Source organism: Motacilla alba, chromosome 2 (genome assembly GCF_015832195.1).
Source record: "Motacilla alba alba isolate MOTALB_02 chromosome 2, Motacilla_alba_V1.0_pri, whole genome shotgun sequence".
Lineage (NCBI taxonomy): Eukaryota > Metazoa > Chordata > Aves > Passeriformes > Motacillidae > Motacilla > Motacilla alba.
The window spans coordinates 144,085,082-144,106,890 of NC_052017.1; the positions used below are offsets into that span (position 1 = coordinate 144,085,082).

The 21,809-nt window shown below is 43.7% G+C and overlaps 1 protein-coding gene and 1 long non-coding RNA gene across 3 annotated transcripts in view; one reads left to right on the forward strand and one right to left on the reverse strand.

Moving 5' to 3' along the window:
* Positions 1-5,220: 5,220 nt before the first annotated feature.
* Positions 5,221-18,931, forward strand: LOC119712576. Its single transcript, XR_005259843.1, has 2 exons — positions 5,221-5,293; positions 17,827-18,931. It is a non-coding gene; the product is annotated as an uncharacterized LOC119712576 (long non-coding RNA).
* ST3GAL1 (ST3 beta-galactoside alpha-2,3-sialyltransferase 1) overlaps positions 18,064-21,809 on the reverse strand; it is a 78,937-nt gene continuing 75,191 nt past the window's right edge. For both annotated transcript variants that reach the window (XM_038163934.1, XM_038163943.1), the window contains exon 7: positions 18,064-21,535. In XM_038163934.1, coding sequence (XP_038019862.1) covers positions 21,362-21,535 — 174 coding nt within the window. In that variant the 3' untranslated portion in view covers positions 18,064-21,361. The remainder of the gene's footprint in view (positions 21,536-21,809) is intronic.

Sequence of the window (21,809 nt, forward strand, 5' to 3'; positions counted from 1 at the left end):
TCAGGGTTTGTCTGAGCTCAGCCCTGAAGCCCTTAAGTGAAGAAACAAAAGGTAAGAAAACACTTAATGACTGATGAGCTCCTCAGAAATCAGTTGCTGAAACAAATTTTTACACCAATACCTGAATTGATATGGTTCATCCTGGGCTTTACTGAGTTTAGCAGTTCTTTGAGTTGGTGCTTCCATATGTGTTTGAGCACTTTTAGAGCAAAGGGAAAACTTAAGTTTCAGACAGAATTCCACTGCCTGCTATTCTGTTTAATATTGACATTTTTCAATTGCATTAACATCCAGTCACTCAGCTCATCTGGCCCCATCCCAACTCACACAAGATCTCTGCTTTTCATTAAAAAATATTTTTAGAGCAGGACAAGTGGTGTCAATGTGAGTTTCATCTGGGGAATGTCTGTTTTCCTTTCAGCACACAAAAACATAGAGCTGGGCATGTGAGAACAGACACATCGTCATGGTCCATGTCTGGAATGTCAATAATTTCATTATGATTTGTTGGGGGTGGAGCATACTCAAACCTTGAAGAAGCCAAAACAGTATTTTCTTTATACAGGGCATCACAGCTGATCCATCCCAATCTCAGAGAACCCCTCAAATTCTAAGATCAAATCTACAGTGTGTTAATAATTCCTCAGACTCCTCATAAATCCTTTACTCCTCTGCCATACTCAGTCTCCCTGCTGCTAATGCAAGTGCTTTCTCCTAGTGATGTCCTGTCAGGAAGCACAGTTTGCAGGGGGGTTTCATGTCACCATTATCTTCTTTTTGCTGTTCTGTGAGGATGGTACCTCACAGAACATTTCAGTTTTGCTCTACTGTTTTTCTGCCAAGTGATCAACTCTCATTCTTTGTCGTGAACCCACAGCAGGGATTTCCCATTCAAATCCTGGGCAGGTCCAGTCTTAGCTTCTACTAGAAGGAGTGCTCAGACCATTAAATACAAGGTGGGGTTTTGTTTGGGTTTGTTTGGTTTGTTTTGGTTTGGTTTGTTAGTTTGGTTTGGTTTTGGGTTTTTGCTTGGTTTTTTATTTGTTTGTTTTTGTTTTGTTGGTTGAGTTTTTTGATACTATAAAAGGCAGCAAAAAAGGAGAGGTTGCTGCTATGTCTGTGTGTGAAGGGTGATGCTCTTGGCATCGGTACAATCTGTGTGGGACTAAGAGACTTATCCTGGTCCACACTCATTTCCTTAAGGTCATCACCTCTGTTCCTCTTTGTCATATCTTAGACTGATGGTTTTTTTCTCTCCTGACCCCAGGCCTGCAGACTTCAAGGATAGGATTTTCAGAAGTGACTTAAAAAGAGTTTATAGCTTGAATAATCCTGACTCTTCTAATCTTTTAACTCTGAGATGGGGCAGGCTGTGCTGTTTGAGTGTCAGCACATCTGCACCACGCAGAACACAGGCATGGTTCTGGTATGAGGAAGCTGATGTGTAAATTAAGATTTTCCTTTGTAGCCACCCTTGATGACAAAACAATGTCTCACCTTGCATAGGGGAGCAAGGTGAGTCATCAAATCTGATGACTTCATTCTTCCCACAGACACAAGGCAGGGTGAAGTTCACCTCTTTTCCTTCCTCTCCTTATGTGCTGGAAGGTATTTTGGAGGCTGAAATGTTTCCCACACAAGCTCAGGGAAATACAGGGTGTTTTAAAACAGAAAAGACTGCCAAGATTCATGGAAACCACTTAGCAGTAGCAGGAAGAGGTAGACATTGTTTTACCAAGACAAAGAACCAATATCAGAGAAGATGAAAGGCACCTGAGAAAATGGAGAGCTATCGTGGAGGACATGACCTGAAGACCCCAACTTTTCATTTCCTTTGGGTCTTAGTTTGTGGTTTTACTGATACCTGAAGAGAAACAATGAACTCAGAAACCTCCTGTGAAACTCCTGTGCGCTGTTGTGCGTGCCTGGGTGTGTTTGTGTGTTGCAAACCCCCCTTGTGCAGCCCCCAGAATGGCAATGGTGGTGAAAGCTACACTGAAGAGTCTGAGAGCTCCTGCCCAGTCACAGGAGCTTCTGTAGGTACACATGCTAAGGTTGTGCTTGGCCTTTCCAGCTGTGCCCAGAGGCCAAGGCAAGACTGATGCTGAATTTCCACTGAGAATCCACTTTGGCTGAAATTAAATGATGTCCTGGTGATGCCTTGGATCTTTTGAGTGTCTGATCAGGGGGAGAGGAAAAAAACTAGATTGAGAAATGCCTGCTAGGTGGTTATAAGGAGCAGTCACCTCCAGTGTCCTGCTCTTGGACTCCAAATCCTTGTACATGTAAGCACACAGGAAGTTCTGTGTCTGGCAATGGTCAGAACAGGAATATTATTGCTTGATTGGTCACTTTTCCCCATGTCTGGCTTCCACTTTCCAGAAATAAAGCAATGATTAGTAGCACAGGAGAGGAAGCTAGGAGAAAACTGCAGACAAAGTTGAAGTTTAGTAGGTTATAAACCTTGCTAGGTTTGGTGAGTTCCTGGCTGGGCCGTGTAGTGTTGGGAAAGTAAAGTAAAATTTTAACTCAGACAAAAATCCCAATGGTGAATCAGCAACCAATTCTCTAACATCACATCTCTGCAAGCACGTCCCTCACGTCTCCGAGGAGTGAGTGATACCTTTTCCTGGGACATGCACCTTCCATGTGATGTTCCTGAGTTCGGTGCTAAAAGAAGAACAGTGCTGCCTGGCATGTTTTGACCTGTGTGTGCTCTGAGCATGCCATTACCTCTGATGAGCTATTGTTTTTCACCACCCCTTTTCCTTTAGTGTTTTGTTTTTTTTTTTTTTTTTTTTGAGAATTAAGGCCTGCAGTCATAAAAAGTGCTTCTGCTCATATCCGTTGACTACAGGTCTGGGTGTGATTTGTTTCCATGTGAAGATATTGATATGCTTCTGAAAGATAAGGCCTTCTCTTGCAATGCAGATAAAAAGAGTATCTGTCCTGAGGCAAGACAAACTGCAGAAAAGCTTTCCAAACAGAGAAAATTACCTTTCCTGATTCACAGGTCATAGGTGCCTGTAATGCCTAGTTCTGCCACGAACACGGTGTATCAGAAGATTTCAGAAGAGGTTATAGTGTGAGGACAGCTGTTAGAACCCTGGATGCTGAGAATTTTAAACTTTCTATGTTGAAAGGCACAGACCCTCAAGAGACCATTATATTTGACTTGGGGCCATGGAGAAGGCTTCTAAAATTGAATGATAGAACTGGGATTATGGGTGGGTAGCTTGAATAGAAGTGTGTAATATCACATGGTGGGAAACTTAGAGTTTAAGGTTTTAGAATATAGTAATATTTATAAAGCTAAGATGGAGGTTTTAGGGCAGTGTGTGGTCCTTCTTCACCTTCTTCTTCATGGGTTTGGGTGGTATTTTGGAATTGGACAGAAAAGTCCACATTGTGGGGCACGGGTGATTGGTTACTGGGTTAAAAGTAAAAATAATTTAGGTGTCATTTCTTAATTGGATAATTTAGCCCTAAAAGACCTTGAAGAGAAAGATAGTTAGCCATTTTGTAGCTTGTTAGTAGAATGCAGCAGAACTCATGACTTGTGAGACTGTAATATAGATAAGAAATAATAATAATTTGAACCCAAACACGAAATACCGTCTTGAGCGCTTCAATCCCGACCTTGACAGAGGCAGAAAAAGAAGCCAGGAGCTGGCAGGCATCTACTCTGGAAAACTGAGTGGGAAATTACTGGGCAGCTATGGGAATTTGCTGTCTTGCCCTTTATCTGCTGCAGCCATCCAACCCTACCCTCAGTGCCAGCCTGCAGCCCATGTGTGCTTTTCTCACCTGCAGCCACTTGACTGAAGGCACCCACCAGAAACGGTGATGCATCAGCAACTGAGCAGAAAAGAGAAACAGCTTGCACAAGGAGGAACTGAATGTAGATAGAAATGTAAAAAAACTTACTACTTCCTCGTTAACATTCGCTGAGTCGGGCAATATGGTGGTTGTCCAGCCCCTTACCAATTCAAGCCTGGATGTCTCATCTCAGGGAGGTTGCCCCTAGGTTGGTAATTAGCAAACACATTGGAGCTGTGCAAGGAGCTCTGGGGGGCTCTCAATGCCATGTGAAATACTGCACTTAAGATAAATGTGTAGGCACTCACTGTTGTCTCTCACCACCATAAATTAGATTTGTAGGTAACTGTGTGAAATGGGGGCAGCAAAGAATTTAAGGTTTAACACTTTGAGATCCCATACTGCATTTGACATCTGGACAATGCCTTGGCAGGAAATGCAGTAATTTACACTGTAAATTACTTTACCTTGCGCTGTAGAAGGCTGACTCCCTGGATTCCCTGGAGCCTTATGGAAAATGGCGAAAAAACTTTGTATCCAGGGATGACTCTGGCTTTCATGAGAAGCTTGTGCTTTGTAAGACCAAAGCTCTTCAGCCTGACTAATGACTTTGCATGGTATTTTCATGCTCAACAAGAGACCTGCTATGGAAAACCAATCTATGCAACACTATTAGCCTCTCACTGTGGTCACAGGTTTTCTTGCCATGTTCTGTGGAGGATGATTTCTGTTCATGCTGTGGAGTATGGACCTCTGCTTACTCTGTATTGCACTGTTCTTTGTGACCAAACTACTCATCCTCCAGCAAAAGGAAAATGGAAAATTACTGATACTTTTTTTTGGTGAGATTTATACCTCTTGCTTGCTCCTTTTGCCTCTTTCACATCACTGCATATAACTGAAAGAGTTAATAAAAAAATTGGTAACACAAAAATATTGTTCTCTCTTACCTCTCTAGGGAGCTGGAGCTTTTCAGGCAGCTTAATAAATAGTACTATGAACCCAGGGCTGTTTTTGCAATAGGTGGCTTTAATTAGTGTTTAATGTAGGCTGGAAAGAGAAAAGAGGATTTCAGAATCAATGCTAGGAAGCAAGTAACATCATTGCCAGGTCAGAGAGTTTCTTCTCTCAAAAGCAACCATGAAATTTGCCCTGCACGGTTCTGGATTTGTTGTTTCTGGCTTTCTGTGGTTGGACTTTTCCAGTTTACAGGAAGAATATGTCCATCAATCCATCCTTCCTTTCTCAGTACCACTCCTTTAAAGGCTGCCTGGGCTGCTGGCATCCAGCTGTGAGCTTTCAGGCTCTGTCAACATCACAAGGGGTGTGTGCTACAGAAGCACTGTGCCTTCATTTAATTATATGCCCCCAGCTTTTATTCTGAGTGAGCTCAGGCTCACAGCCTGTTTCTCTGCTGGAGGTTATGTGTGAGGGCAGAGGCTCTGGGACAGACAGCCCCACCAGGAAGCTGGAGGTGAGTTAATGAGAGCAGCTGCAGCACTTCTGGTGGGCAAAGAGGAGTTGAACCTGGATTATTGCATGTTGTTATCAGTAGTGAGAAGAGTGGATTATGAACAAAGCTTTAATGCCATGAACTTTTAACAGCTGCTTTAAAAGCTGTATTTTGAAGAAAGAGAGAGAAAAAAACAACTAAACACTGAAGACCTGGGGAAAAAGGCAATGCAAGAAGGAATCAGAGTGATAGGGTGGGAAGGGGAGCAGAGAGATCAGCCCATCCTTTGTAGAGGAAGAGTTGCCTTAGAAGTGCATATTAATGCTTAATGCTGCCTTATGTACTTTCACAGATGTCAAAACCCTTCATGCTCAGCTGGTTTAGCATTGTAGTGCTCATGGACCCCATTGCCTCAGGTTACCTGTGAGCAGGCAGAGTTGTTGGCTTCCTTCATCTACACAGGTAGCAATGGCAAAACTTAGAAAGTACCTAATCCAAAATTTACTGTACAGTAAAAAATTGTTCACCTCCTTGCTGCTCTCCCAGCAAGCACTGGCAGAGAGCAGAGGGAAGATTCGTGGGACACAAAACTTTCAGAGATTTCATTTCTCCAAATGTTTCTGTGGTTCTGAGTGAACAGGTGGAAAGGAAAGGACAACAGAAGATGCTGAGACAGAGTGTAAGGGGTAATGTACTGGGGTGTGCATGGAGATGCCTGCAGAGCAGCACAGGACTGGGAACGTGCCAGACTAGACATGGTGTGTACTGAAGGGGCTGATTTTTTTTTGCTAGAAGCACATTTGCTAGAATTTTCCTTCTGATATGTCAAAGACTGTGGGACACAGCTGCTAACAGTCAAAATGGCCACCATCCAAAGTCATAATATGTTGAGAGAACAGGTGTATTTAATCCCCCTTCCCAGTAGTTACTCATTAAAGAAGGCAAAATAACCCAAACCAGCAGGTATTGCAAGGGAGGAAAAAAATAGTTAAACATGCAGGTGATAAACATCTGAGTTACTGATTAACTCCTGGCTTTTGTAACCCCAGAGCTGTTCAGTTGGCTTACTGGGAGACCAAAACACGGAGTTGTGCCAGTGCAATAATTTATAATGCACTTTCCCTCTCCTTGGCACAGGTGTGCCTGGGCTGTGACAGTGAGGACAGCACTGCCCTCTCTTGATGGGAAGGGTTCAGATCTTTCTCAAAGCGTGTCAAAGCAGCCAAAAAAAAATCCATGTAGGACAGGGTGGATTGAAGTATAACTTCTTCTTTGGGATGTCAACTGCCAGAAGTTGGGAGGGAAGAGAACGAATAATTGACTTGCTGTGTGTGCACATCCTCAGGCATCTGCTTCAGGATGTCCTCTGCAGATGGGATACTGGGGCAGCTTTGGTCTGTGACTCTGTGGCCAGGTTTATGCTCTCAGGGAAAACTCTGGGCTGGAAAGGAAAGTGGAGACTTAGCCCTTTCAGGAGCAATCACAGTGAAAGCAGTGCAACACTTTTGCCAGGATGGAGAACAGGTTGATGCTCATTTGTGAGAAAAAATAGGTGATTTCAGATGCCTTCCTCCACCTGAAGCATCTTGTTTTCCCTGCTGCTTTCCAACCTGCTGCATTCAGTCTGGAGTGATGCCTCAAGCAATATCTCTCCCTGGCTGTCAGGGTTGATGTTGTCACTTGTTACTGAAGCCTGTCACCCGGGTTTCACTGAGCACAACCTGCTTGCCATCTGGAGGGAGGGCTGAGAAGTGAGGTGGCAGCACTCACTGCCATCGAGGGCTCAGCTCAGCCTCCTCAGCTGTTGGCTCTTCCTTATGCTGCCTGACTAGAGCATCCTGAGGTCCTGCAGGGATGTGAGGAAACTCCTGAAGATGTGAGTCCCTGAAGAGAGGCAGCTTTGCCGTGTGGTGCAGAGGAAGTCCTTCCAAAATTTAATAGCTGCATTTTTGACTAACACAGCTTGTGCTTAAGCAGCCCTGGCAAAGAACTGATCCTGTGACACCCCAATCTCTGCTTCACTCTGAGGTTGTAAATGTGAGGAAATGAACAGAAGCACTCAGCACCATCAGTAGAGATGGACACAGGCTTGCTGAGTGGGCAGGATGTCAGGGGCCCATCAGGCTGAAAGTGAATGCTAGACCATGGTGAGCTGAGCCAAGGAGGGCAGAGCTGTGTCTCTGGGGATAAAGGATGCCCTGCAAATGGAGTCTGAAAAGATCCAAGTCTTGTTTGTGTTCTCTCTTACTTCTGTTCAGTCTCTTTTAGAACTCTTCATCTATAAGCCAAAAACAATAGCCATTAAAAAATCCAAACTCTTGTTTCTCACCATTAGCTGTCACAGAAGGCAAAAATGCCCATTTGCTGGACCAGCTCATTCTGCTGCTTGACCTGCCTTTGCAATGCTCAGCTTTAATATTTTTCACTTTAAATTTCACAGTAAGGCTCTATTTTCCAGGTCCCAAACAAACAGCAGGGTGCACACTGAACAATAGCAAAGGGTTTGGCAGCATGCAGGCTTCTCCTCTGTGCCAGAAAAGCTTTTCTGATGGCCCTGAGTTCCTCTTTACCCCCCTCTGCCAGGGCCTGACATCAGGGAAAGAGAAAATACAATTGAATGCCATCAAGAGTAATGTTCTGTTTATTTTCCTGCTAACAGAATTATTTTCAGAACATCTCAGAAATCAAAAATGGGAGCGATGGGAGGGGTGGGAAAAATCAGAACAAGCCCACTTTGGGATTTCATTAGCTGCCAGCAGAGAAGAGACTAGGATCAGGACTGAAATGCACACCAGAGACACAATAAATGAAACTGGACATGTCACGTGTCCTTGTTTACCCTTCTAGTAAAAGATCATGAAGAACTGGGGAGGTTTCTCTGCCAGAAGCAGGATGATGTAATCTGTTAATTGTGTTTATTGGTTATTGCTGGTTCCTATAGCTGTGTGGGGCAGTCACTCCAGAGCAGCTCATACATCAGTATGGATTTACCAGGGGAGAAAATAAAAGGAGATATGGTCTCCTCCCCATGAGCAGGGGCTGCTGTTTGCCCCTGTGCCCAGTGATGAGGCACAAAATGGGAGAGCCAGTCTGGCATCTCCTGGCTTCTGGAAGGGACGGGTCTCACCCCCTCTTTTTACCTCTCTCCTTTTCTCCCCACAGTTGCACCAGTGCAGTCTTGCTCTCTTGCACAAGCTGTAGCTTGGATGGGAAGGGGAAAAAATAAGCATCAGTGGGGCTGGGGCTCTAGTAGCTTCTGTAAAACAATTTTTTTTTTTTTGTTCATTAAGACTACTGTGTTAAATCCCGCTTTGTCAGCTCTAAACAGTGGAGATCCTAGTCTGTTCCTGAGCTCTCTTATCTCACGGAGCAGCAGGACACATGGACAATGCAGATCATCTCAAGGTTAGTGGAATGTTCTGTATGTCTTCTTGCACGAGTGGGGTCCCCTTGTCCAAATGTTATGTGCCCATCAGAGATGTTCAGCTCTGCCTTCCAGGATTTTGAACAACCCTCAAGAGTTCAAGTGGTCTGCTTGTCCTCAGGCCAGGAGAAATGAGGTGGATGCACATGTGATCAGGTGTGGGTAGAGGAAAATGGGCTGGCTTCCATCCAGGTTTGCAAAATGGGAATCAGAGACCAAGTGTGCTGCTCCTGAGCATGCAGTCTCTGGACCACCTCTGCCCACTCCTGTATGGGAGATGTTTCTCCTCTGGAAACCCCCACAGCTAACACTGTTTCCACTGCTTTAATTGTTATTCCCATCCCTGCAATTACAACTGCTGTGGATCAATAACAAACTGATGAGCCAGAGCCTTTCCTGAGGCTACTGCATGGAGCAGGGCATGAGGAATGGAGCAGGAGCCTTTCCAGCTTTCAGCTCACTACCTTCTGTCTCACCAAGGTCAGTAATAACCCAAAATCAGGCAGAACAGAGAGCTGACTGAGCAGGACCCTCTGATGGGCTTGCTGCCTGCTCCTCTCTCAACAGATTGTGCTGGTGATGATGGGGAAGAAAATATATGGGAAGGGATGAAGGACCTGTCACCTCCTGAGAGCAGGCTGGTATCAGCCATGGACGTAACTGGGGCTGGGTAGAATAGGGGCACTTGACCTTTCTCTCTCCATTCCCTGGACCAGTTCAGGGATGTCTTTCCACAGACAACTGTGCTATGAAATGAACTTACAATTTTCCAAGAGAAGTAGTTCTTTCCATAGGAAAGAGTGAATGAGCCATGAAATGACATTTCTGTCCTTTACACAGTATCAGGAACCACAACTCAATTGAGCTTTTAACCAGAACAAGTTACTTTACTGATCTGTGTACTGTGAACTCCCTTCCCCTGCCCATTCCCATTTTGGTAGGGACTGGATTCGTGGCATCATTTTCTTTGTGCAACTCTTTTTCAGCATAAATCACTTTCCATTGTTCCAGTCCAACCGAGTGGAAAAGAAAACATGCACGGGCTTTGATTGCCGTCTCTCTTGCTAGTAAAGGAGAAGTGCCAAACCCAGTCTCTGAGTCAGAGCCAACAGTGCGTGGCCAACACCTGCTTGGCAGTGGGGAGGAACAGTGAGGAGATGACAAAGAACATGGGGGCGGCTCAACCTGCCCCTGGCAGAGTGGCATTTCCTCCTGCTTCAGAGTGCACTGGGGGGACCTGGCTTTGAGCTCACTCAGGTTGGGTCCACAGTGATAAATAGAACACAGACTAAAACCCCGTCCCACTGCTGTCCTTACTGCTTGGTTGTTTGCACACTTGCTGGCCTGGTTTTGGGGGCCATTCCCATGAGGCAACACCTGGAACATGGATCTAATTGCAGCTGGCTGGGTGGATGTGAGCTGTGCCAAAGGTTTGGGACATGGGTATCACCTGCAGTTCTCATCCAAACCCACTAAAAACAATGGGAAGATCTCCTGGTGGCTTCAGCAGCCTTTGTGTCATGTTCTAAACTGGATTCAGGCCAACATGGGATCAGACCAGCCTCACTGCCCAAGCAGCTTTAGGCTGATGTCAGGAGTGGTTGGTGTGAATTCTCAGCAGCAGGGCTGGTGTTGAAGGGTGAAAGTTTCCTCAGGGGTGGGTGTTGGTCATCAGGTCCAGGAGTTTATAACTGTGAGCATGACAAGTCCAGTCAGGGTAAATTTTGAAATAATGGCCTGGATAATGGTTAGTGACTGACCTATGGAACAAATTTTTGTAGATGAAATCTGTTAACCTCACGCTTAAAGCAGCCATGCTGTACTCTCCCTCCACGGATGAGGGTTTTTCAAAACAGAATGGGATTTAACAACTTATTATTTAATAACTTAATGTTATTAATTTTTTCCAAGGAACATTTTCACTTTGTTCCAGAACCTATTGCTATGCTGTAAATACAGATGCTTTTTACTCTTTTCTCTGACTTTCAAAATAACTCCACAACTCCTAAAAATTTGGAGACAGGAAAAAAAGATTTGGAAAACATGTTAAAAAATTAAAACTTAGGCTCCAAGGATAGCTAGATTTCTGTTGTGTAAATATATGCATATTTCTACACAATTCACTTTATAAAAATAAGGTTTAAGATAATTTTGAAAATTATATAGTCATTAATTCCATTTCTTCATTACTCTTTGTAGCACAGTAGCTATATTAAATATTTACATAGCCTGTGCATCTTGGGGATAGGAATCTTTTTTTTCTGTGTTTTTACATCTGGTAGTGAGGACAGACACCATTATGAAGACACTGAACACTTTTGCTGCAGCAACAAGGACTTACCATGTCACTGTCATTTTGGTGACAACCTGTGGTCCTGCTGCATGCCATTAAGTGATAGGATTTTTAGGAACCTGTTGAGGTACAGGAAAACATTTGACTGACAGACAAATTTTGCCAGGCTTTCTTTATCATGGCTGCTGAGCAGATCAAAACTGTCTGGTCAAGGCCCCGATCTTCCAGTGCTAAGCTCCAGGCAGAGGTTTGACAAGCTGAAAGGGTTGAATGGAATGGATACCAAGTATGGCATATCTATAAATTTACGAAAATGGCATTTCCATAAATCTAGATTCAGAAAGTTAAATTCAAGGAGAGGGTACAGGTGATTACAAAAATGGAATTTTTAAAATTCTTTTTTATTTCTTCTGGGACTAATGGAAAATCGTGCTACCTGGTGTAAATTGATGTACCTTTGACCTCTGGGAGGAGATGATCCACATCCATGAGAACATGGCCAAGTATTAGTGTGCTGTAGGACTGCACAGGAGTGGAGGGTCTGAAGGGCACTGCTATCAAAGGAAGTGAATACTTGAAACACAAAGAACTAAAGTTGTTCTGTACCAGTTGTGAGGCCAACATTTGTTGCTGTAAGCACAGTAATCTCTCTATCCTTCCTGCAAAATAGAGCCTCTCCCAAAATAACCTGGATGACAGAGACTCTTCCCTGATAGTTTAAAGGAATTTTTCTGTCTTTTGTTCCAAACCCTGCAACATCAGCTGGTTCACCAGAGCCGTTCCCCTCCTGGAGTAGCCCACTGCCATAGCCCTGTAACCCCAGCCTTGCACATCAGCAGAAAAACACTGTTCACCAGTGCTTTTTCTTCCTGGAAACCTCAGCTGAAAGGACTCTCTGAAGGTGTCTGACCCAAGAGGGAATCCACAGTACTGTATGAGACCAGCCATGGCTTTGGCTAGCCATGCCCTGATGTCCTCCAAGGACAGAGGTCCCATTTCTTCTCCTGGCTGACCTGCTTCCTTCTGACCCTCCTGGTGAGAAAAGGCTCTTGCCTAATGTCCAGCCTGAACCTCCCAAGCTGCAATGCATGGCCACTGTTGCTTCTGCTCCATTTGATTCTACAGAAATGAACGTGTCTCAGTCATCTTCACTTCCCCTTAACAGAAGGGCAAGGCATCAAAGCCAGACAGTATTTCTTGGCCTTTTTATACACTGTTTGCTGTTATGGTAGAAAAGGTGACTCAGGCTGCACATTCAGGCTAGGGACTAACTAGGACCTGATATCATCGATGTTACTTAGTCCATAGTGTGTTTCCTGGCACTTTTTTAGTTTGTGGCTATTCATCCCCCCACAGGCTATGCCCAGGCTTAGCCTGGGACACAGCATCAGCCAAGAACTGTTCCAAAGACAGTAGAGATGAAGCCATCCAGTATTTTTAAGACAGTGAGGTTTATTTGTGCAGTCATACTCCATGCCCTCGGTCACAAGAATGGGTTGTGACCTATCTTATTACATCCCACTTTTATGTTTATATATCTACAAATATAAACATGTCCCAGAACATGCCTCTTAAGTGCCAGCTGCCAGGTCACCCTTTGCAATGTCCAGTATTCCCTTCCTGCCACCTCTGGGGACACAGTGTAAACATTCAGCTTCGTGTCACAGGAACGCCACTCTGATGGTGCTGCTGCAGTACTCTTACATTATTTCATATATTTTTACTTTAAATATATGAGTTTAAGGAATAACATTATTTTAGGTAACGGGGGCGGTTCTTGGGGCTGCAAGAGATGCAGGGTTAGGTGCTAATCAGAACAGATATGTTCAGTCAGCTGGAGAGAACTCATCCTCAGCACTGTGGGTGAGACCAGCTCCAGAAAATTAAGTCTGAGCAGTACTGATGTAGCCACAGGAAGGAATAGCTGCTCCTGGAAGGATGTCTAGAGCTGGTAGATGAGCCTTACTGTGCTTTCCATTATCATGAAGAAAGCACTGGGCAAACAGCTCACACACTGCTGGCAGCCAGCAGCCAGATAGACCTTCTGTTTTCATTGAACCCAGATAATTAATTTGCAGCATTGATTGTTTTTTACAATATATCTGTGCCTCATTTAACATTTGGTACTACAGCTGAGAACAAATAAATCCAAAACTACACAAGCTGATGGTACTGGTAGCATAACATGAAAGTCCTTCTAGAAATAACGGAGTTGCCTTTATGATCCACAAAGGACATTTTGTCTGCTATAACTAAAGCCTTTTACATCCCCAAATAAAAGATTTGTACCACTATAACATAGTTAGGACTCACAAATATGTGTTCCTTATCAGGAAATGAGGTTACAAGGGAAGAATTTTTTATTTCTTTTTTTTTAATGGTGAGCAGTTCTATATGGTCTGCAAAAAAAAAAAAAAAATTAAAAAAAATCATCCACAACATATCTGGGAGTGTTGTCCCCTTTCAAACAGAAAGGAAAACTGCACAGAAAGCAGCACTGATAGAAACCCTTTGGGTGTGAAGCCTTGCAGAACTTCTCCCATCTTGTTCTCCCTTGCAGCCTGTGGGCTCTTGCATTTAGTTATTACCCAGAGGCCAAAATAGATAGATTCAGCAAATAAATCCCAAGCCTTACAGCTGTGAAGATAGAAGTGTGAGGAGGGGACCATGCTCTGAGCCTGTGATGTGACACACTGCTCTGAAAGTGCTCCAGAAGCCCCGGGATAACTCATGGGAATGGGAAAAGAGCACGCTCTAGTGGGGAAATTATTGAAGCTTGTTAGAAAAATCTATTAGAAAACAAATCACTGAATGCTACATGTGAGAGCAGCTGCTGCTTCCTATCTCTGTCCAGTGCTTCTTCTCCCATCACTGTGCATCTCCTGTCACTTGTTGCCTCTGGTGCCCCTTAGCCTGGGCAGGGGGACAGTCCTTCCAAGGCTGTCCCACCTACTGACACACAGCTTGGGCTGATTTAAGGAGCCAGAATTGCACCTTCTCCCTTTGCCTGACTGAGTGCACTTGGCACAGGGCACATTTGCCTGTGCCAGTGTGGCAGGGCCAGTAAGGGGGGCGTGGGAGGACAGTTGGGTCAGACCTTGATGGCCAAGTGCCCCGTCAGCACAGTAATTAGCAAGCTCCTTCCCTCTTCCTTTCACTGTCACACAGTGGAAAACTCTGTCTCCATTAGGAAGGAGAACTCATTACTGGCAAAACAGACACTAATCAGATATTAGTTGTAACCATTAATGAAAAAGCTAATGAGGTGCTGAGATCCCCAGCGCTGACTCAAATGAGTTAATCACATCTCACTGCTCAAAGGCCCATTAATCTGTGTGAATGCTGATGTTTCCCACTCCTTTGCTTATTATAGGAAATAAAAACACCGTTCTGGCTTCATTTGTGTGCATCTGCTGGATCTCTCTGCTAAGCTGCAAAGCCATGTTGCAAAACCTGCAACATGGTGACATGCAAAACCTGCAACTGGTGACAAGCAGTGACGTTCCCTTGGCCCACGGGAAGCCATCGCAGAGGTGGAATGGCACCCACCTTCAAGGAAGGAAGCAAACACTGTGCCCACAGCCACATAAGAGTGATTTCTCACTGCCCCTGGCTTTTGGTCTAAAATGTTATTCCAGCCCCTACAAGTAACAAGAAGTGAAGAGCCACCAATGCCCCAGGTGCATTCCTCCTGAAGCAGCTTGTAGTTTTTTTCAGCTGGTTTCCTGTCTTTACTGCTAGTGGTGAGTATTAATCTCACCTGATTCCAGTGGGATAATCTCTGGCATGGATGAGTAATTGAGGTAGTTAGGTGTAAATTTGACCTAGATTTATTTCAGGTGTTGTTGGCAATAGATGTTTGCAGACTTCCAGTGATCCCCTGGAATCCACAAGATTCCTCCAATATCTAGTTTATTTTAATCTGCCTGGAATGGAGTAAGTTTTATTCCTAGCACCCACACAGTGCTGTGCTTTAGATTGGTGGCTGTGGGAAGTGAGTGAGTGGCTGTGTGGGAGCTTGGCTGCTGACCAGGGTCAAATCACACGTGTGCCCAAAAGCATCACCAGCCTAATTCACTCCTGGCCCACCTACTCTGATGAACCAAACTAATGGGTAAAACTATTCACTATCTATTTATCTTCAAAAGGTTCTCCAAAAGGTCCATTTGATTTATTTTTATGTATCCTGTCTTCACCTTTAAACCTGTTTATTTCTATTTCCTTACCTACCTGTTCAAATCAAACCCTCAGATGATGGAGCCTGTCAGCTTGCAGAATTTCTCCCTGCAGCCAACTCTTTGGTGTCCCCAGCGAAGAAACATCAGTCATCAGCTTCTCCCATGCCCCTTTCCTGTGGCTCTACCTCTGCAGGCAGGAGCTCTGTGCCTCATCAGCATCTTGGGGAACTTGCTCACACTTACCCACCCTCTGATACCTGAATCCTTCAACATTTAAAGGAGAAAGAGAAGTTGAAATAGTGGTGGGACACGGAGGAACAGTTTTAAATTAACAGACCAGAGATTTAGATTAGATGTTACTAAGAAATTATTTACACTGAGGGTGGTGAGGCACTGGCACCTCAGGTTGCCCAGAGAAGCTGTGGATGCCCCATCCCTGGAATTGTTCAAGGCCAGGCTGGATGGATCTCAGAACACCCTGGTCCAGTGGAAGGTGTCCCTGCCCATGGCAGCAGGGTTGGAACTGGATGACCTTGAAGGTTCCTTCCAAGCCAACCATTCTATCCGACCATCTCTGTGTTTTTGAATACAGCAGCAAAAAAATTTCACCACTTTTCTTTATCCCCCACTTCTCTCTTGGATCTAGTTTTAAAGGCACAAAACTTATTTCTGGGCTAAACAGATGAATGGGGATACAATTCAGCATCATAAAGCCAGCCCAGGACACAATGATTCTATGATTGGTTCTGTGATTGATGCTATGAAATCACTCTGCTATTTTGTACCATATGAAACCCACTCTGGTCTTTGCACAGGCTGAACCTTCAAAGCACAGCTCAAGTATGGCCAGTCCATTCACACCCCCAGCCCCAGACTGTGGGTTTGGGGTAGGGCAGGGGGAGCAATGTGCAGCTTCCCTGGGTGGTGGCAGCTTTTTGGGGCCAGCTCCAGTAAAGCAAGGAGAGGAACACAAAAATGCACATGGGGAGAAATGGCCATAAGGGGCTCCTTGATGTAACACTTGATTTGGAGCATCCTTGGGGAAGCCATGGTGCTGCAGGATGCAGTGCTTGTGGCACAGGTTAGGAGGCTTTCCTCACTGATCTGGTGGCTGGGTGGACAGAGAGGCCAGTTGGTAGTGGCTGTGTAACTCTGGAGTCTCTGATTATGTGGAAACTATTGTGGAAAATGTCCTGTCTTAGTAGGAGTGTTAATGTCATGGGGACAGACAAACTCCCACAAGGATATGTTTATATTCTGCCAGCAAAAGGTTACCTTAGAAACTACAAATTAAGGAGTAGACCAACATACTAAATTTCCCACAGAAGAAAATTTGACTGAAAACACAGAGATTTATCTCTGCACACAAGTACCTGACCATGAAGAACTTTTCGCCGTGTGAACCCTATTTTATTTCATATTGCCTGCAGACAATAAATGTAATGAGATCAACTCTCTCAAATTCTATAGATAAGACAAGGGAAATCAGATTTTTAAGGGTGGCATGGGACTCCTTTGCCTTTTCATTCATCGGGTTTAATTGCTATTCTGACTGCGAGCCATCAAAGGAACCCATGCCATGGACTGAAGCCATACAGTTCCCCTGTGGGTCCTTTTGCTCTTCATTCGATGGTATAAGCAAATTCCTCTGTCCAAGTCCTGTGGCTGGTCCATCTGTCTGCATGCTGCCACTGTTGCTGCTGCCATGTCTTACTAGTCTCAAGTGGTTTCCAGATTGTAATTTTATGCAAATTACTTTCCTGACAAAATAATTTCAGATCTGGAAGCTGCATTGCATTGCACCTCTTATGAGTGGACGTGAAGCAAAATATAAAATGAGTTCTAAGAAAGCTGTCCCTTGGTGTTATTTTGCTTTGCTGAGGGTAACAGAGGAGCAAGTGCTTTGCATCTCCTCTGCACCTGAAGCGACTGGAATAGCTCCTCAGGCTTGTGTGTCTCTACTTCCCACTTATTTTCAACAAATGTAATTCTGGCTGGCTGTATCCATCGATATCTCACTGGGGCAGCATGTCTAGAGCCTGGGTTGAAAAGCAAAGGGTCAAGCAGTTTCTGAGAACCTGATGCTCTGAAGGTCACACTTGACAGCAGCTCTTACTGTGACCAACTCACCACTGCCTGTGTGTGAACAGGAGCTTCCTGAGCTGACCTCTCGTGACTCCCTGAGCTCATACCTTCAGGATGGTTGCTCCTCAAAGGGCACCTTGCATCACTGCCAGACCATCTACCCTACTCAGTCCTTTAAACGATGAAAAGGACAGATAAGGAAAGCGAGCAGTTGATGAGATCCATGAGAAATGGCCAAGGAGCCAAGGTGGTGTTTCCACATGTAGAGCCATGGTCATGCAGATGTGGGTGTCACCTGCTGAAATGATACCTGACCACAGGGATCCATCTCCTGGAGGGGTTCTTCTAATGGACAGCTCAGCCAGCCATGACTCCAGTGCTTGTGTGACCTCAGCAGGCCTGAAAATAGGGAGCTGGGGTGGATCCTCAGCTCTCAGCCAGGTCAGACAATTAGAATTTTTTTCTCAAGTCACTGATTTCTGAGTCTGCACTTTTTTCCCTTATTTATTCCTTAAATAGAGCATAGATCCATCAGGAGACCACATGCATATTAAGTTCCATTTCTTTTCTCCAGAGAGGCCTAGAGCTGCCATGTGAGCAGTGTGATGACCACAAGCAGCCTGAAACATGCCAATGTCACCCAAGGGATCACAGAATCAAAAAGGCTGGAAAAGACCTCTAAGATCATTGAGTCCAACTAGATGGGTGTGAGGAAGTGGAATAAGCTTCATTACACTGTTATGTGACAGAGGAGATTCTAGGAGTTAATGAAAATACTGTGGAAAAAGAAGTGTGCACAGAAACACTTTGATTTGATTATAATAAAAAATTTATTTTGATTCATATCATACTGAAAAATTAAATAAATAAATTGTCAACAAATGATTGTGTCAGACTCCCACCATAAGGGAAAAAAAATCATAATTGATCATGTAGTCAGAGAAAAGTACAAAGAAAACCTGGACATGGGAGGAAAAAAGTGCACAAGAGATTTGGCTTTGGTAAAAAACATAACACACACTCAAGGAGTGCTTCAGAGATTTTGCAGTGGTGGCAAATACAGTCCAAGAGTTTGAAGCCTTGACATGTTGTTAAATGTTTTCCTTGGTTCTTTTAAATTAAATAAACCCAAAAAGTTTCTAGTAGGAAAACAGTCTTCAATAATGCCAGTAGGAATTAATTCTTCCCTCAGCATCATCTGTTTGTATCTCCTGATTCTGAAGGCAATTGAAAGAGCAGCAAAATTGTGGAGAAACTGAGACAAGAATCTAACACAACAGTCAGTTGCCTAAATGACTCTAGAAAAAGTTCCCCTGGAACAGAAACGTGATGGCACAGACTATTCCTCATCCTACACCTGGAGAGATCCACTCTCTGCCCTCCTTACACTCTGAAAAATGAACATCAGGGGTACACAGTTACTGCTTGCTGTTGGCAACAAAATTAAATGGGAATTGCAGCTTGTTCCATGATGAAGACATTAAATCTATCTGCATGTATGAGCCATGAGGTTTTATATGTGCTGTCAGAAGCAGAATGTTCAGGGGGAAAATAGAAATTTTATTAGAACAGAAAAATGAAACCTTCAAACAACACTGGCTAGAATATAGCTGGCTTCTTTTTCCACTGTTTTTTGATTCTAAATTGACCTCTGTGATAAAAAAAAAAAACAAAACAAACCAACAACAAAACATCAAGGGGATTTAACCACCATGAGTTTTCTTCCAAGTCTTTCTAAAAATGACCGAAAGAGTAGTCAATGTTTCTGAATTACTAATATTTGTCCATGAGGAAAACAAGAAAAGTACTTGAAGCTCCAAAATCCAGCCACACTGTGAAGCTATGACTGGCATCTTACATGCAGTCTTTTACCTCTTAATCTTGCTTTGTTTGTATTACTGCAGCATCTCACAAGAGCCATATATTGATTAACAGCAACCCAAACAAGCTGGAATCCTTAAAGCAAACAAACATGGTTCAGGCAGTAATGCTTCATTCTTTCACAAAGGACTTGTAGAAGACAGTAAGCCCATCAAATCTGCTGTGCCTGTGACATGCAGGTCAGTTCATGCTGGGAAATGGCTTCTTGACACGAGGATTGTGAACAGGTCTCATCACGAGGATTTGAGGATTTGAAAATCCTGCCCTTTCCATATTGCTGCAATGAAGGGTCACACGAGCTGAGGGAGCTCAATTCCCACACAGACATTTGGCATTCTTGGCTCTTTATGAGCCACAAGTCCCGGAATACTCACATGGGTAAAGCAATTCATGCTGGTGAGCAGTGCTGTGGCCCAAAATTCCAGCTGCCCATGACACTGTGCCACATGTTACTGCCTTGGAGGGAACCTCACTGGTACCAACAGGTGCAGAAAGACAAGGGGATAAATCTTGGATGAAGCACATCACTGTTGAAAGGCTTCCACCAGCTCAGATACTCATCTGCTTGGACATTCTGCCACAACTGATGCATAGAGGAGAGGACATTTAGACAATGATTTCTTTTGCCAGAAATTCCAACCAATGTGCTGCATTAAAAATTAAATATGCCATTTTTCCCAAGCCTGATCAAAAGTCCCTTGAAGTCTGTGGCAAGAACTCCTCTGGTTTCACCAAGGCTGAAAGTGGATCCATAATCCGCGAGTCCTGTTTTCATCATATTGAGAAGAGAAGGCCACAGTTTTCTATTCTTCACTGACTGAACTTGGATTTATAGTTTGTCTGTCCTTGAAGCTTAAATGCATTGATTCCAGCAAAAATCTGTGAGTATAAAACCTCCACTGTAACTTCACTCCTCTCACTGCCTGGAGGTACTGACATCAATATACTCATTTCTCCAGAGATGTATATGATTTTGAAGTCTGTCTCATGCTCTAAGATCAGCTTGTACAGATTGTGTCATTGTAGGTGCTGCTACAGAGCAAAAGATTCTTAGTGTATAACTAGTTAATATCCCAAACCATGATTTTTTTTCCATTTTGAATAGAGACCTTGTAAAGAGATACCACATTTTTAAACTTGTAAAAAAAATTAAGAAGAAATTTTTCCTTGGGACTTTTGAATATTTTCCGATAAAAAAAGGTAAAAGTTACCTTCAAAAATTATCTTGTTTGTGTTTGTTCAAATACAATATAGGAGTTGTTATTATTGGTTTTGACTAAAAAAGCATACCAGACAGAAGCTAAACTTTGGTTAATTTTTCCCCCTTTTATAAAAAATGTTGAATTTAGGGTTTGTCATCTTAAAAAAAAAAATCACATTTGTTGCACAATTATAAAAGGCACATATAAATGACTTGAAGAAAGTCCACTTTCCAACTTTAAATAAAGGAAAAATTCCGGAATATTTTCCACCAAAACACCCCCAAAAAACCCCAAAAATTTCATATAACCAAATGAGACAAACAAGTGGCTAAAAAGGCCATTTTTTTTTCCTGGAGTTTTCAGTGTTATTTTCTCCATCATTATGGCTGTGTAGGAAGCAATATTAAATAATACATGAGATGATTTGATTTATATTTTCTAGACACTATCAATGCAGAATGAGGCAATGGTTGAAATATTTACTCCTCCAGGCAACTTCATCATGTTTCTCCTTAATACAGCATGAAAACAGAAGTAATAAGAGAACAGAGAAGAGGTGGTTCAAAAAGAAGATCAACAGCAGAAGTGAATTCATTTCTTTGAGGTAATCCTTACTATGATGTTCACAGCTGCCTTAGTGGATCCGGAGTCCCAGAAGTCATTTTCACTCTTCTTCAAGGATCTGCTGCCTTGCTTGAGGAGAGAACAGACACACAGACAGCAGTTCCTGTGCTCAGGCTTCCTCTAATTGCAGCAGGCAGATCTTTCATCAGTAATTCAAGAATCAAGATGTAGAGCCTAAGCAGAGATTAATTTATTCCAGATTACCAGCTCCCAGCTATCCCAAGATGGGAAATCATGTGCAGCTTGGAAGCCTCGGCCTCGTCCCTTTGGAGCAGTGTGAGATGCTCCAAACCCACTGCAGATCTACACATTCAAACCTGGCTGGTGCCCAGATCATCTTCACTGAGCTGTGTTCTGCTGCATGCTGGAAATTGCAGCCCTACCATGTCCCCATGGCCAGGGTCATCTGCCCTTGAAAAATTTTATTTTTTCAATGGAGGCAAGAGTCAAAGTTATATTGAATTCAAAATCCCCGTCATGGACGCCGGTCTTCCGGAAAGCCCCACCTGAAGTGTTGTTTTCCCAGTAATGATGCCAGTGTCCTTTGCTGTCTGCTCCAAAGCCGTACACATTCACCTAGGAGGGAAGAGAGAACTAGTGTTATGGACTGGAAAGCAATTGCTCTTCATCCGAAATGCTGAAGAAACTCTTTCTTCTCAGTGTATTTACAGGCAGCAGCACCCGAGGTGCTCAGTGGCGTTCCCGAGCTCTTCTGCTGCATGACATGACCACAGAGAAACAGCCCAAGGTCTACCCAAGGCATGTGACATCCTAAGCTATGCTGAGACACCACCAGACCTCAACTCAGAGGGGAAGAGGAGATTTCTATCCATTAATTCTTGTTTGGCAA